The 16,438-nt window shown below is 44.4% G+C and overlaps 1 protein-coding gene across 1 annotated transcript in view; it reads left to right on the top strand.

The window, feature by feature from the left end:
- Positions 1-16,341, top strand: part of KANSL1 (KAT8 regulatory NSL complex subunit 1) — a gene marked incomplete at its 5' end in the record, with an annotated part of 71,935 nt that extends 55,594 nt beyond the window's left edge. The window contains 8 exon segments of the mRNA XM_017871595.1: positions 5,595-5,777; positions 6,263-6,451; positions 7,112-7,260; positions 11,723-11,847; positions 12,852-12,909; positions 13,127-13,239; positions 14,006-14,258; positions 14,548-16,341. Coding sequence (XP_017727084.1) covers positions 5,595-5,777; positions 6,263-6,451; positions 7,112-7,260; positions 11,723-11,847; positions 12,852-12,909; positions 13,127-13,239; positions 14,006-14,258; positions 14,548-14,775 — 1,298 coding nt within the window.
- Positions 16,342-16,438: the final 97 nt, after the last annotated feature.

Raw genomic sequence — 16,438 nt, 5'->3', positions numbered from 1 at the left:
TTGAAGGACCAGGAAACCCTGACACTTAAGCGCACTCATTGGATATCACCTGCTAAACACAACAGTCATTTCTTGGTCAACAGCATTACCGCATACAGTTGCAAATAATCTCCCCCACTCTCAAATATATCCAGACTGTGTGTCTCTCAGCTCCTATTCCATCATTCAGCATCTCTACTAAGAAGTTCCATTTCCTTTGAACACTTTCTGTCCTGCTGACTGCAGGACACTATAGTTCTGACGTGAATGCTGCCCTACCGCATACCTTAGACCTCCCACACTATCATTCCAGGCAACTATAGGCAGCAATGAGGGGGAATGGAAAGAAGGATAGGGAACACTCCCCCTTTTCTGGTCTTTATGATTTTATTTCCCTTCATCTAATCCTATTTGTTTTTCTGTCTATGTCTCACACACATACAAAGAGCTTCTAACTATGGCCCTGGGGTTTGGATGAAAAAGTTCGTCATTAAATTTTCCTTATGAGACTATGGTGACAGAGAGAGATTTTTTTTTTTTACATGTAGGCTCTATTGACTACTGTATTTGCCTGTGGATTAACTACACCTCAGTTGGTTGACCTGAAGACCTGATTACCATATCTAATATTGTTCCTGTTGGAATAATTCTGCTTTGATCCGGACAACTGTCACATTCAGAATGCAATCCATTTGGAAATCAGAAGATTCCCATGGTTGCAGAGATAGCCAGCTCCAAAGGGTACCATTCACATAATATCCTGTGTAAATAACACACGCCCTGAAGTATTGGGATTCCCCGTACATCATTGTATAGCAGTAACAGTGAAGGCTAGCAGCTTGGCATACTACTCTGTGGGCCAAACATTTGTGTGGTAGATTTTACTACTGGGCCACCCTTTACAACCTCTTCTCTAGAAGATGTTTGAAAGTGGCAGGATTTCCCACTTTTTTTTTTTATAAGAAGATTAAAAATTATTTTGACTCAATTCCTGTGGATGGTTACATTTATACCAAACATAAATGCAGGAAATTGTTTGAATGTGATACTTAGCTGTTCACAGATTTTTTTAAAAGTAGTTTTAATGCTGTTTCCTAACCAGTTTGTGTAGTTTGTTAGAATGACAACAACCAACTGCTGCTCTTCATCCTGGAGTTGTGCCTTGCACCTTGACTGTACCCCAGCCACTTTCATTCAGTGTGTGTAAGTGATAGAAATTGAAGGACTGTGTTACAGCCAACTCTACGCCTAGCTGTGGAAGGTGGAGAGACTAGGATGTAATAACCTGTTAATATTCCAGCAGGAAGGGGGCTTTGTTTTACCGCGTCAAGTAATCAAGTCCAGTTAATCCTTAGTTGGAAATGTAGAGGATATATAACCTTGGAGAACAGCTTGTTAACTTTGTAAAAGGGGCTTAATAAGAGCACCACCTGCTGGCCATGAAGATCTATGGTATTTTGAGAGAACTTGCCAAACTCTGCATATGAGGCTACAGCAGCTTCCCAGCAGGAGGAAGAAGTGAGCATTACAAAACACCCAGAAAAAGTGCGCCTGAGAAAATGGTGGAAAGTAAGGAGCCAGACAGTCAGGTGAATCATGGAATGTCAGACCCTAGTCATCCTGAAGTCAGAGTCTTCTCACTCATCTTTCATTTTGTTTGAGGAAACAATAACTTAAGGATGACATTAGTAATTCATCTTATTTTCCTGTTACTTACCTGACAAGGATCTGCACCCTGTTCTCTGAAAATAGCAGTTTACCTATGTGGATATGGAATGTAGGAGAATGGATGTAGGAGAATGGGTATGGAATGTAGCTGAATGGATCTCTGGTGGGTTCTCTTCCATTTCATATGCCTTTTTTTGCTTACTTTCAGGTCCCGTATCCAGTCTATTTTAGATTTTTAACTCTTTACAAAACCTACGTATTATTACTTATTAGTTAGTATGTGAATTCGACCAGCAATTCCTAAGAGATCTTTTTTTTTTTAACTGACTGGGGGATTTAACTGGGTTCCTGTTCACTCTTAACATGGAAGCAATTAAAAGGCAACACAGCAAACATCTAACACAGTCTACCAGCTGGAGTTCCTTAAACTGTTTATACTGGGTTTAAAGAAGAATTGCTCTTGATTCTGCTTTAATACGTCAACTCGAGAGCACAAGGTAGTGTTCCATGACTTGAGTTCTACAATGTGCCAACTTGCACTTAAAAGCATTTAGCTGAGAGGAAGCGTTGAGGAGTAAAGTTCCAGTTGAAGAGTCATTGACTCGACATGTTAGAGTTGAGAGACTCATAGCAGTCTTATAATCTAGCAGTAACAAGTAGATGTCCTTTCTTGTGCCTACTTAAATGAATTGATAGTAACTATCTGGAGTTATTTAATGTATTGTTTGGGAAGAATCTGAGGTCTCCAGTACAACAGGAAGGACAGCTGTGTTTGGAGCGGAGGGTTAGAGAATGAATGCTAGAATGTTGCCAGCCCTGATCTAGCCCCACCACCTCATTTCACAGGTAGAACTAAAGTCCGGCCGAATGATTTGTTGTTGCTTTCTCCTTCTACTCAGAGATAGAACCAGGACCTGAATCCAGGCCTACTTGTTTCTAGTCATTGCTGTTTTCACTATAAATCTATGCTTTTGGAGTCCCATTACATATATACACAGCTGTTGCCAAGTGGGAGTAGCTCTTCTGCTGCCAAAAGGGTATTGTGGGATGGACAGGAAGTGACCTCCTCTCCTTTCTTGAGCCTCTTTTATACATTCCAGCTCAGCCCAGCTTTCAGATTGTTCTACAGGGCTGAGTGCTTGTAGACAATGCTTTATTTCCTAGGATTTGGTATAGCTGAGTTTGTTTTTAAGTGTGGAAAAGAGTGATGATGAGAAACATTTGAGAAGACAGCACTGTCCTCAGAGACTGTGTCCTTACACTTGGACAGTTAGCAAATGTTTCTTTTCATTAAAACTTTAATAGTTTTCCTAATTTGTTTCACTGTCATAAAGCCCAGCAGTCTATTCTTAGAGAAATCATGGAGCTGAGGCTGCTTACCCTCTGGGAAAAATCATCCCTGAGAATATTAGCTTTTTTGTTTTTTTTTTTTTCCAACTCAGATTTTTATTCCAGTCCTGGAAGGCCTAACATTCAGTGTCATGAAATTCATCATCTCTACCATAGGCAGGAGTGGCTAAATTTCTTTTACTCTGCAGAACTGACTTGGAAAATATTTTGTACTGTCTGTTTGTTGGGAGTAATTTGAGAAATAATTGACTTTACCACAGAATCCTGTCCATCTTCTGGGTCAGTGAAGTAGCCTCAAGGTATATTGTTAAAATAAGAGTATGGGCTTTAGGGTTGTATAATCCTGACTTTGAAAGTTGGTTGTTACTCGTTAAACTGTGTAACCTTGGACATAGTTAATGCACCTTTCTGCATCTGTTCCCTATCTTTAAGTATAATGGTGCTTGCCCATGGAACTGTTACGAAGATTAAGTGGCACACACATGATATACACAGTGCCTGGCAGATAATAATGGGTTCAGTAATGCTAATTTAGACGTTTCTTCCCTGCCTTGTTACCCCCAGTTCAGACTGAGCATATCCTCTATGCTCTATGGGAGCCAAAACCCCATAAGCTTTTAGAAAATATATTAAACAGTATAAATTTCTAGTAGTTCTAGAAGACATGCTATCAGTGACTGGAGTTTGTACTTATTTTTGAAAGATGGATAAAGACAAGATAACTGTGGAGAAATAAATAGAAAAATAGCCCAAATCGCATGCCAGGAATAAGTTGCTGTGAGGTAGGAGCTGCTTAGAAGGAGATTTTTGACCCAGAAGTAGTGATAGGACCTGGGCATTTTGTCTGGGTGATAAATTTGGACTCATTTTGGAATAGCTGAGTTAGATTGTCCTCTCCTGTCCTCGTACGCCACCAGAGCCTTCTTCCTTCAAGTAGTGGTGTTTCATTCTGTTCTGTAGCAGTGGATAGGGACTCTAGCGGGAACTTCTGAGCATGCCCCAGGTGGTTACTGATTCCCAGGAGGAACTGGGAGGTGAGGAAAAATGTGCTGGCCTTCAGATTTAAATATCCCTGGAAAGCTTTGTAGAAGCCTAAAAACAGACTCACACCACTATCCATCGTGGTGAAATGTCAGAATATTGAAAACATAAAAAGGAAAATCTAAAAGTTATACATCAGCACCAGAGGTTCCAGTCAGAGTAATACGCAAGAAGTAAACAAAGGAATATAGATTGGAAAGAAAAGGTAAAACAGTCTCCATTTGTAGATGACGTACTTATGTCTATAGAAAATCCTACTGAATAAACAAGAAAAAACCTATAACGAAGTAGTTTCACAGGCTACAAGGTCATTATATAGCAGTGTATGGTGTTTCTATATGCTAGTAATGAAGAACTGGAAATCGAAATTTTAAAAGGTACTATCTTTAATCATTTCCATCTGAGACTTTGTCAGCCTGGCCTTCGCTGTCCATATTTCTATCAGTATTTTGGTCAAAACTATTTAACAAGTCTCTTAAGAAGTTCTGAACTTTGCCTCATCTTCCTGTCGTCTTCAGAACCCTGCAAACTCTTCCAACTTCTGCCTATCAGAAAACATTCTTAGGAATAAACTTAACAAATTGTATTTAAGAGTGGTATGTCAAAAATAACTAAACACTGCCAAGAGAAAATCAAGACAAACCTAAATAAATGGAGAGAGAGATGCCACGTCAGTAGTAGATTGAAAGATTCAGTGTTGGTGGCGGAACAGATGGAAGTTCTCCCGAAATTGATCTGTAGAGTCAGTGTAATACCACAAGTTTTTTTGTTGTTGTTTTTTGCAAAAGCTTAAAAGGCAAAAACCAGACCACCTTACAAGTAAGAAAGAAACCGATTCCCTCTTAAATACAGCACTGGATATTAGAATACATGGAAGAATAGCTTTAAATGTTTGAGAGGAAAATGGTTTAAATCTAGAAATTCCTTTCCTAAAGGAATTACTCAAGGATATATTCTTGGAAAAAATCTAAGAAAATGGAAAGATAAGAAACAGCATAAAAAATTCAGTCCAAAAGATGCTGATTTGTGATATTGAACATTAGTCAGCTAAAAATCCCTGAGAATCTCGTGATGGGAATTGGCGGAGCTGCAGAGGAAGGAAGGAGAATGGTATGTAGTTATTATTTGGAGAGAGGATGGAGTACTCAGTACAGTTCCTTTTAACATAGATAATGAATATTGTTGAATAATTGCATCCAGATTAACTCTATATTGATAGAAAAGAAGTAGGCTTAAATATGTTTTTAAATCTCTAGAATAGAAACAGGATGTTTTCAAACAAACAAGGACACAAGAACAAACACTCCATCAACCAAAACAAAAGGTGTTTTGTTTTTTTCCCCCTTGAGACTTGAAAGTAAAAAGCAAAAGTGACCTGCTTGCAAATAGAAGAATGACCTTCAGTAATGTTCACATAAACGGATCTTCCGTATGACAGCACTTGCCCTGCCAAGTGTGAGGCCACTGGGCAAATAAAAGGAGGGTGGAGTGTAGGTCTTGAACACTAGAGAGGCCAGGTGTTTGGACTAACCTGTAGCATTTTATGTTTCTTGCAGATGTTCCCACAAGCCTGCATTTCCAGAGCATGCTGAAATCTCAGTGGCAGAACAAACCTTTTGACAAAATCAAACCTCCCAAAAAGTTATCGCTTAAGCACAGAGCACCCATGCCGGGCAATCTGCCAGATCCAGCTCGTAAGGACAGGCACAAATTGGTCAGCTCCTTCCTAACAACAGCCAGTAAGTGTCAGGGAGTCAGGAAGTCCCCCAGAGTATCAGTGACTTTTCATTCCTTTTATATTCTCAAATTTGTAGTTTGCATGCATGTTGGGGGTGGGAGAGGCAGTTGACTGACACAAATTCAGCTCACAGTGACTGCTTCTGCTTGTCTTGGATGCTCTCAGATGGACTTCGGGAGCTATTCTAGACACCATGGATCTTGGAGCAAGACCCAAAATGCTCAGTGAACAGCCAGCAATGGCATAGCATTGGGTTCATCTACGGTCAGGTGTCTTCTGTATCCTGGTGACATGTTTCTCTGGTTCTGGGCTCCCTATGCCTATCCTAGCCATTGTGCAAATTACTAGAAACTTCAGTCCTGAAGGACTGTCCTGCTGCCCTGGGTATACAACATTGGCCTAGAGAGAACTCGAGAGCTTGGAACTCGAATAAGAAAATATTTGAGAGGACATATTTCACAGCTCTTTTTCTGTTCCCCTCTTCAGAGCTGTCCCATCACCAAACCCGGCCTGACAGGACCCACAGGCAGCACTTAGACGATGTGGGGGCCGTGCCCATGGTGGAGCGAGTGACAGCGCCAAAAGCAGAGCGCTTGCTCAACCCACCGCCACCCGTGCATGACCCAAACCACAGCAAAATGAGATTGCGAGACCATTCATCTGAGAGAAGTGAAGGTAGGGCCAGGCCCATGGCACCTCTACCTGCAACTGCACCTGCTCAGGGCTTTCTGGGGCAGCCTAGGCTTCTCTTAATTGCCCCCAGCTTTGTCCTTCACTTTCTGGGAAGGCAGAGTAGAGGGACGCTACTGCTTCTAAATGCAGGTCACTTCTTAACTGCTACAGCAACCTCTGCCCTGCCCCTACTTCCCACAACTAGTGTGCTTCACCTTTTTATCCTCTAGGCATAGAAAACATTTTTGCCTTTAGTATGTATTGCTGCTATTCCAAGCTTGTGTTAGAAGTAACGCTGGCTGGCCGGGCGCGGTGGCTCAAGCCTGTAATCCTAGCACTTTGGGAGGCCGAGACGGGCGGATCATGAGGTCAGGAGATCGAGACCATCCTGGCTAACACGGTGAAACCCCGTCTCTACTAAAAAATACAAAAAAAAAACTAGCCGGGCGAGGTAGCGGGCGCCTGTAGTCCCAGCTACTCGGGAGACTGAGACAGGAGAATGGCAGGAACCTGGGAGGCGGAGCTTGCAGTGAGCTGAGATCCTGCCACTGCACTCCAGCCCGGGCGACAGAGCGAGACTCCGTCTCAAGAAAAAAAAAAAAAAAAAAAAAGTAACGCTGGTTAAGATAGCTATGTATTTCTCTTTTCTGTTGACTTCTGCAGTGTTGAAGCATCACACAGACATGAGCAGTTCGAGCTACTTGGCAGCCACCCACCATCCTCCACACAGTCCCTTGGTGCGACAGCTCTCCACCTCTTCAGACTCCCCTGCACCCGCCAGCTCTAACTCACAGGTTACAGCCAGCACATCGGTAAGTACCTGTGTGCGGTTGGCCGGACACCCCCTCTGCAGGTCACAGCTCACTCAAGTGGCTCCAGAGGACAGTGTGAGGGTGGGTTATAAAGCCCAGGGCATTTATAGGAACTCAGCTCATCGTGATGTATGTATGTATGTCTGTACCATTTTTAAGTCAAAGTCATGGTACTTGACCTTCTGTTGTTTTTCTTGAATTTTTCATAGTCGAGATGGATTTATGCTGAGCCATCCATAGAAAGCTTGATGCAGGGACAAACTCTTCAGGTGATCTGTGACTATTCAAGATCTGTTGGACTAAGTTTCACAGAGGACTCAACAATTCCATGGCCCTAATCCTGTTGGCCCAAGAAGTGAACATGAGAGGAGGGGTAGAGGGGAGATTCCCATGGGCATTGGAAGCAGTGTTTGATTTCCTTGGTTTTACTTTCCGAGTGAGTGGAGGTGAAGTACTGAAAATAAACACTAGGCTTGAGGGTACCAGAAGAGAAGGGAAGGGAGAAGGCAGAGTCCATGCTTTTTAGGTATACAGAGCAGAATTACAGATCCAGCAGGCCCCCATGGCAGGACATTTGGCGTGCACACACCAGATTTTACAATAACACACTCCATTTGGAAGCAGTTTGCACAGCTATTCCAGAGACATTTCCTTTAATTTCATTCTAATGTTTTAATTCCTCAAGTGTGCCCTCTTTGAACATATATACCTGTAGCTGCTCTGTACCTACTCAAAAGGTCCTTTTTGTATAATAATTATAATGTAATGGTAAATGTAAAACTCTATAACTGTAATGTTTATTGAACACTTAGTACATGCCAGTGATCAGTGATTTACATGTGTTACATGTTACAATGCCTGTTGAGATGTAGGTTGGTACTGTGGATTTCAATTGGTATGCGTGAAAACTGTCAAGGCAGCTTGTGAGGGTTATAATTGTGATTCAAACTCAAGCAGCCTGACTGTAGAGCCACCTCTTTTACCATTACACTACACAGGCTAAACCTGGGTGAGGGTATTGCAGAGGCAACTTAGGAAGTTCCTTCAGATCCTAGATCAGGAAACTTCCAAGCTCATAAAATGGACTCACTAGGCTCCTGTGATCAGGTAGGAATTCACGTTGTTCTCTCTTTGCTGTTACAAATCAATCTTTTCCAAATGGTCTCTTTGCTCTTTCCCTTTCTTTATCCCCCTCACCCACAAATTTTATCTAAATAGGTGTGTAGTGTCCCTCACATACTCAGTTATCCAGCAGCAAAGAGTTTCAGATAACCAAAGTATTTATAAAAGAGAGTCTAAACTAATTCTGATAGAAAATCTGAAGTTAGAGATTCAGGACTTAGTGAGCACTTCAATATTTCTGTGTCTGGAGAATGTTAAATTAGGCCTGGATCACTTGAAATTTTACTATTTACTGAGTAAAAATTTTGTGTCTAGCCCTATGCTAACCCCCGAGGCTCTCAAAGACTCTAGATTTATGTAAAAGAAGATAGGCCAGGCGCAATGGCTCACACCTATAATCCCAGCACTTGGGGAGGCGGCTGAGGCGGGTGGATCACTTCAGGTCAGGAGTTCGAGACCATTCTGGCCAATAAGGTGAAACCCCATCCCTACTAAAAATACAAAAATTAACTGGGCATGGTGGCATGTGCCTGTAGTTCCAGCTACTGTAGAGGCTGAGGCAGGAGAATCACTTGAACCGGGAAGTGGAGGTTCCAGTGAGCAGAGATCAAGCCATTACACTCAAGCCTGGGCGTCGCAGTGAGATTCTGTCTCAAAAAAAGAAAATTGGTTCTGGACCTCCCATAGATAGCAAAATCTATAGTTGCTCACGTCCCTAATATAAAATGGCATAGTATTTGCATATAATGTATGCATATGCTTTAAATCCCATATACTTAAAATCGTCTCCAGATTATTGATAATACCTAATGCAGTGTAAATGTTATATAAATAGTATGCTGTATTGTTTAGGGAAGAATGACAAGAAAAATCTATACCTGTTCAGTACAGACTCAGTTTTTCCCCCCAAAATATTTTCAATCCACAATTGGTTGAACCCATGGATACAGAGGGCCAGCTGTCCTTGAAATCAGGGAAAGAAGCCAGAGGCCACTGGAGAAAGGTAGGGAGGAGAGGGGGTGTTTGTGTCAGTGCCTCCCAAAAGCCAGTAGCTGCATCAGAATCACCTCAGCAGCTTTAAAAAACAAAACAAACCAACCAAACACTTCTAAAGATCTGATTTGTTGCTGGGTGTGATCTTGCATGCTTATAGCTCCAGCTACTCAGGAAGATCATTGCGGCCCAGGAGATTGAGTCCAGCCTGGGCAGCACAGTGAGACCTTATCTCTTAAACAAACAAACAAAAAGATTCTGATTTTATAAAAGAGCGAGGGGAGTCCTAGAACCTTTTTTTTTTTTTTTTTTTTTTTAAATACTCCTTAATCTTGCTTCTGATATACAACCAAGTTTGGGAATCAGTTTTATTCTCATCACCTGCTCTCTATCTCTTGCTCTATAGGAGATACTAGTTAATTTACACCGAATGAGTAGCTGACAGAATTGAGGGCGTGTCTAGGTGGAGGATGAGATACGGAGCCCTTTGAACCATCCCACAACCTGCTCCACTGTCTTTTTCTGGAAGGCTCTAACAACAAGCCCAAGAAGTTTCAGGGAAAGTATATACCTGTTTCTGCCAGCAGTTTCACATTTATTCACATTTATACTGGGAAGGCTGTCTCTCTTGAGGCTTTCTTAAGATGCATTTCTTGGCCGGGCGCGGTGGCTCAAGCCTGTAATCCCAGCACTTTGGGAGGCCAAGACGGGCGGATCACGAGGTCAGGAGATCGAGACTATCCTGGCTAATATGGTGAAACCCCGTCTCTACTAAAAATACAAAAACTAGCCGGGCGAGGTGGCGGGCGCCTGTAGTCCCAGCTACTTGGGAGGCTGAGGCAGGAGAATGGCGTGAACCCGGGAGGCGGAGCTTGCAGTGAGCTGAGATCTGGCCACTGCACTCCAGCCCCGGGTGACAGAGCGAGACTCCGTCTCAAAAAAAAAAAAAAAAAAGATGCATTTCTTGTAGTGGGATGTATAATTGCAGCAGAGATCTGGCAGTGGCAGAGGTCTCTGGGTATGAGATCACTAATCCTCAACTACAGAACTCAGGCAAGATTCCCAAAAGTCTGTTTAACCATTTTGGTTAACCAGATATCCTAAATTTCTGAGGTCACTGACAGTCATGTAATTTGATAGAGAAAGAAATTGAAGTGAAAAGGGCATTGTGGTCATCTGAAATTATAAATGACAGTGACTGAAACTCTGGCCCAGGAAGTGCTGACTTTTCACATTCTCTGAGAATGTCCTAAGATGATTGTATCTCACCCTCCAGGAACAGAGGATAGAGTGGTTAGTTGTAGGGGACTTCTTCCTCCACCAACAACCCTTCCCTGTGGGCTGACCACACTTAGTGGTTTAGGTGTAAATGCAGCCTCTTAGGTGTTTTCCAGCTGTTTTGTTGCCATGGCAGCGTGTTTGTTATGCCACTGTTTCACTCTGGCCTCTCACAGCTCAGTTGCTAGTTTCTGTTTCAGGATAGGGTATTAACTATCTGGGCAGCAGCAGGTAGTAGACTTTTTCTTCCATCCAAGAGACTTAAGCCATTTAGTTCCCTGGTCTCTCAGCTACTGTAGATGCCTACCTCTGCCTCTGATATTCGATCCTTGGAAGTCTTATTTTTCTTAGAGTTTGCTCTTCTCAACTTCCTATAGAAGCAAATTTCCTTTCACCAGGAATGTGAGGTATAGTCAGGTTCTCCTCTTCAGTTTTCCTCCATTCATCTCCTTTGATACAGCTAGAAAGCTCTCACGTTTCCCCAAGAATCATCAAAAGAGGGGAAATCACATAAAGACTGAGCAGATGGTGGGTGCAGATTTAGCTGAAGAGTTCAGATCTTCGAGAAGGAGGTGCATTCATGACAACCAAGGTTAGATGATCTATTGAGACCGGCCTATCCTTTGGGCATCTTTCAGGATCAGCTTTCAAGCATTGCTTTTTGGGGAGGGGCCACTATGAGTCTCAAGTCATAAATGGGGATAAAGGTGGGAAATGAGGATTGTAAAAGGAGAGGAGGTTAATAGAGGTGTATATGGAGTAGAAACCCCAACAGTTAAGATCCCAGGTACCCACCCCTATGAAATTTACACATGAGCCCTTGAAGGAAGAGGGTGACCAGTGGGACTTATGAATAGGAATAACTCCTCACGACCACCTAGTATTTCTCTGCAAGGTTTTTGCTGTTGAAGACTGACTCCTAGGTGGGAGCAGCTCTTATGGTCACTGCTCAGCTTCAACCCAAGGACCCAGATGCCTGGTTATTGGTGATCCTGCTTTAAGTCTTAGATGAATGATTTGATGTCTGTAAAATTGTACCTCCCTTTTAAACTTAATTTTTATCTTACAGCAGCAGCCAGTTAGGAGGAGAAGGGGAGAGAGCTCATTTGATATTAACAACATTGTCATCCCAATGTCTGTTGCTGCAACAACTCGCGTAGAGAAACTGCAATACAAGGAAATCCTTACTCCCAGGTAGAAGCTCAGAATAGTTGGTCCCTCTCCCCATTCTTCCTGCTATTGCCCTTTTTCCCTCTTCTCTTCTGACCTAGACTTGGGCCCTTGTCTTTGGTTCTGTCTTCTCATTAAGAGAAATTCTTATAAGAACAAAATTATTTATGTATATAGTTTTATCTCATTCCATTATAGGAATACACCAAACGAGCCAGCAGTCACAGCCTGGTAGGCCACTCACTTACTGGTCTAGAGACAGGTTTTGTCAACACATACAGTATGTTTTAAAATACTGAATTTGGCCGGGCGCGGTGACTCAGGCCTGTAATCCCAGCACTTTGGGAGGCCGAGGCGGGTGGATCACAAGGTCAGGAGATCCAGACCATCCTGGCTAACATGGTGAAACCTCATCTCTACTAAAAATACAGGAAATTAGCTGGGCGTGGTAGTGGGTGCCTGTAGTCCCAGCTACTTGGGAGGCTAAGGCAGGAGAATGGCGTGAACCCAGGAGGTGGAGCTTGCAGTGAGCAGAGACTGTGGGCCACTGCGCTCCAGCCTGGGCGACAGAGCGAGACTCTGTCTCAAAAAAAAAAAAAAAGTACTGAATTTGTTGTCAACATCAAAGCAGGATTTCACATAAAAATCTTTGTTTCCGGCTTTTGTTGCCAAACAGAAGATTAGGCAACCCTGGATGTGCATTTCCAGATGGGAGCAATCAGCTGGTCCTGAACAGTGGTGGTCCCCTTTAAACAGGTTTCTTTTCCTGAGTTTGTCACAGTCTCTCAGCCTCAGCCCTACTATAGGCTGCTTCTCTCATTTCTGGCCTTTGCGGGCATTTGAGTAGGTGGCCAATTTCACAGGCCTTGATGGGGTAAGGAGACTGAGCTGTGATAGAGCAGAGTCTACCTGGCAGAGAGCAGTGTCACCCACGGGTGCAGGATTCTCATCCTTGCATGGACACTTTGACCCTGCCCCCGGTTGTAGCCTGCTTGCCGTCTCATGATTATCTACTCTTGGTTTTGCAGCTGGCGGGAGGTTGATCTTCAGTCTCTGAAGGGGAGTCCTGATGAGGAGAATGAGGAGGTAATGGCCTGGTTTTTCTGTTAGAAGAGCACGTGTGTACACATGCACACACACATACACACACACGAGTGCACACACCCTAAATGGCCTCAAGACCTGTGGGTGTCAAGTGCAAGCTCCTTGTATTCTCTTGTGACCGGGAAGAACCTAGAATGGGGTGGGACTGGTTCTTAACTCCTGGAGAAAAGACGAGATCGATGAAGCTGCTCTATTGCAGATTGAAGACCTATCTGACGCAGCTTTCGCCGCCCTGCATGCCAAATGTGAGGAGATGGAGAGGGCACGGTGGCTGTGGACCACGAGTGTGCCACCCCAGCGGCGGGGCAGCAGGTGATGGGGCAGGCATGGGTCCCCAGGGCCTGTGGAGAGAGGGTGGTGGACAGGGAGTTTGGGCCCTACTTGAGTCTGTGGAATTGCTACTGCCTCTTAGTTGCTCATCATACTCATCTACTGGCAGTGGCAAAGAGCTCAGAAGTTCCTTGGTGTTTGTTGGAACTGGTGGAGATACAAGGAGCCAAGTGTTGGATCCTTGCTGAGGAGTCACTGTTCAATTCTGATGCATTCCCATGATCTGTGGCATTTGGAAGACAGTTGGGGGGTCTTGGTGATTCAACCAGGGGAGCTTGGAAGGCCTCACTACACGTGAACCTTCCTTTGGACAGTGGCTTTGTGATGCCACTTGAAGAAACTGCCCCCCTTAACGTCCATCACTACCCTGTCTCCATTTATTGTTAACAGTGGCAGAAACCCTCGGGATTCTCAAGTAGAAAGTTTTGCGAACTCTTATTTTACTTTTTTTTCTTTGACTACCGTTTTCAAAGCCTACACGAATCTCCCTAACTTCTGAATTCACTAGGCACTTTGCTATGGACTCGCCCATTGCGTTGTTCAGCCGTGCTTTTTTCTTGGGATGGTAGATGTTGTATACTTACCCCTCCAGAGGGTAGTGGAAAGAAATGAGAGTTGCTGGATCCTAAGGAAAATCTGTTGGTCTTTGTTTGCCTCACCTCCTCCAGTGGGGATGCTTTTTTCATGCCCTTTACCCCCATAAGCAAACATTTCCCAGGCACTCAGATTTGCATTCCTTGGTGTACAGGTCCTACAGGTCATCAGACGGCCGGACAACCCCCCAGCTGGGCAGTGCCAACCCCTCCACCCCCCAGCCTGCCTCCCCTGATGTCAGCAGTAGCCACTCTTTGTCAGAATACTCTCATGGTCAGTCCCCTAGGAGCCCCATTAGCCCGGAACTGCACTCAGCACCCCTCACCCCTGTGGCTCGCGACACTCCGCGACACTTAGCCAGTGAGGATACCCGTTGTTCCACGCCAGAGCTGGGTCTGGATGAACAGGTAAGGGACACAGCCCTTGGGCGGGGTTGGCATGGTTGGGGGATGGAACCAGGAAGGGACGGCACCTGCTGAAGAGGGGCCTCCTCAGCGCTCAGCGGCACTGCGCTCATCATTGCCAAATGACCATACGGTTGTCTGGGCACACCCGAGGAGGGGTGTTCCCAGACTGCCCCAGGAACGCTAGATAGGCTGGTCCTAGTCTCCGGCCACCAGGTTTGTGGCAGGGCCTTGGAGTAGGAAGCAGGCTGGCTGGGACTGGGTCCTCACAGGGCAACTTGTCTACCTACAGTCTGTCCAGCCCTGGGAGCGGCGGACCTTCCCCCTGGCGCACAGTCCCCAGGCGGAGTGTGAGGACCAGCTGGATGCACAGGAGCGAGCAGCCCGCTGCACTCGACGCACCTCAGGCAGCAAGACTGGCCGGGAGACAGAGGCAGCACCCACCTCGCCTCCCACTGTCCCCCTCAAGAGTCGGCATCTGGTGGCAGCAGCCACAGCTCAGCGCCCAACTCACAGATGAGCGGGAGATAAGAATCTAAACAGACTTACTAACTATTGGCATTAAAGCTTCAGAAATCTCTGCGTTTGATATTCAAACATCATATGCCGGAAATTTTCACAGTTTTTAGTGAACTTAAGGAATTTAGATCCTACTTTGGTATTTTTTTCTCTCGTTTTAATTTTTGTTTTGTTTTTGTTTCCATGTTTTCTTGTCACACACCTGAGCACTTCCTCCCGTTGGCAAACAGAAGTTCAGGATGAGACCCTGCTGGCCTGGTCCTGGCACATCCTCTGCACTGTTGAATCACTGGACTTACCAATGTTAGATGACCACCCCCTCCCTCACACCTGTGGGCAGGGCAGAACAGCCTGGCGGGCAGAGGGCTCCAGTTGAGCATGGCCTTCTCGAGCTAGGGTGGAATGGGGCAGGGTGCTCTGGGCTCTTACCCCCTCCCCTCCCATCTGTGGCTTGGCTCAGCTGTGGCCCTCCTGGCTGGGTCCCCCTTGGTTTTTCGTGCTGGAACATCCCCACCAGAGCCTCTCTGCCGTAACTGCCAGCTGCTCTCACCGAGTGCTCAGCCGGCAGAACAGCTTTCCCTTCTCACCCAGAACTTAAGAGACCTATTTTTTGTTTCATCTGCCTTTGGTCTTCTCTGTTTTGACTCTTTAACTGCAGTAACCTGGCTGTGGCTGCTCAGGTTCCCCTCATCATGCCCCTTGGTACCCTTCCCTGTCCGCTCTCCAATGCCACATACACACCGACAACCCATCCTTCCACTCGGAATGTTTTTACCACCTATCCTGATCTCTGAAGGTAGGGTTAGGGCTACTTAACCTCTGTTCCCACTCCCCTGCAAACGGGGGGTTGTGGGAAGTGAGCAGCCATCTCCCTGTGTGATGTTTTTGTTTTTTTTTTCTCTGATTCACTTTGCCATGTTTCCTTCACATCCAGATCCCTGTCGGTGTTAGTTCCACTCTTGGTCTTTCACGCTCCCCTTGCCTGTGGAACATTGTCTGGTCCTAGCTGTGGTTCCCATTGTTCCCCCTTCACCCTTCTCTGTTAACCTTGTGCCTGTCTCCTGTATGATCACATCACCAAAAAGGGGGAGGGGGGAGAAGACTTTTTTTTTGGCCATTTTGTAATCGTATAAAAATAGTAGACAACTGCTTAATGGTTGGGGTTTTTTCACAATTTTCAACATTAGTGATTTTTTTTTTCTGTTTGCAAGTTAAAGGGTTTGTCATTGTTTCTTTAAAAAAAAAAATACAATAATGCACCATATCCCTATGCATAAAGTGCTTCTTCTATTTATAAGGTTGAAAATTCTGAATAACCCTTTTAGCATTGAAAAAAAAAAACAAAACAAAAAATGAAAAAAAAAATTGTATTTTGTAAATATTTTCTTTTCCTGCTTTGGAGCTGTGTAATGGCAGCGAAACATGTAGCTGTCTTTGTTCTATAGAAATGCTTTTCTTCAGAGAAGCTGATCTTTGTTAATGTCTTGATTCTGTTCGCAAAGCACAGACTAGTGCTTAAAAAAAAAAGAAGGAAAAATTGAAAAAAATAAAAAAAAAAGTTACAGAATGCTGTGTACCAGGCCTTTCTTGACTTATTGAACTGTGTATGTATGGTAGTGTTGGCGGCTTCGGAGCTGGCTCTCTGGCGCCGTTCTTTGGGGTAC

The sequence above is a fragment of the Rhinopithecus bieti genome, unplaced genomic scaffold (assembly GCF_001698545.2).
Source record: "Rhinopithecus bieti isolate Rb0 unplaced genomic scaffold, ASM169854v2 scaffold_6904, whole genome shotgun sequence".
In the NCBI taxonomy this organism is placed as follows: domain Eukaryota; kingdom Metazoa; phylum Chordata; class Mammalia; order Primates; family Cercopithecidae; genus Rhinopithecus; species Rhinopithecus bieti.
This window is presented reverse-complemented; position numbering and strand designations above follow the sequence as displayed.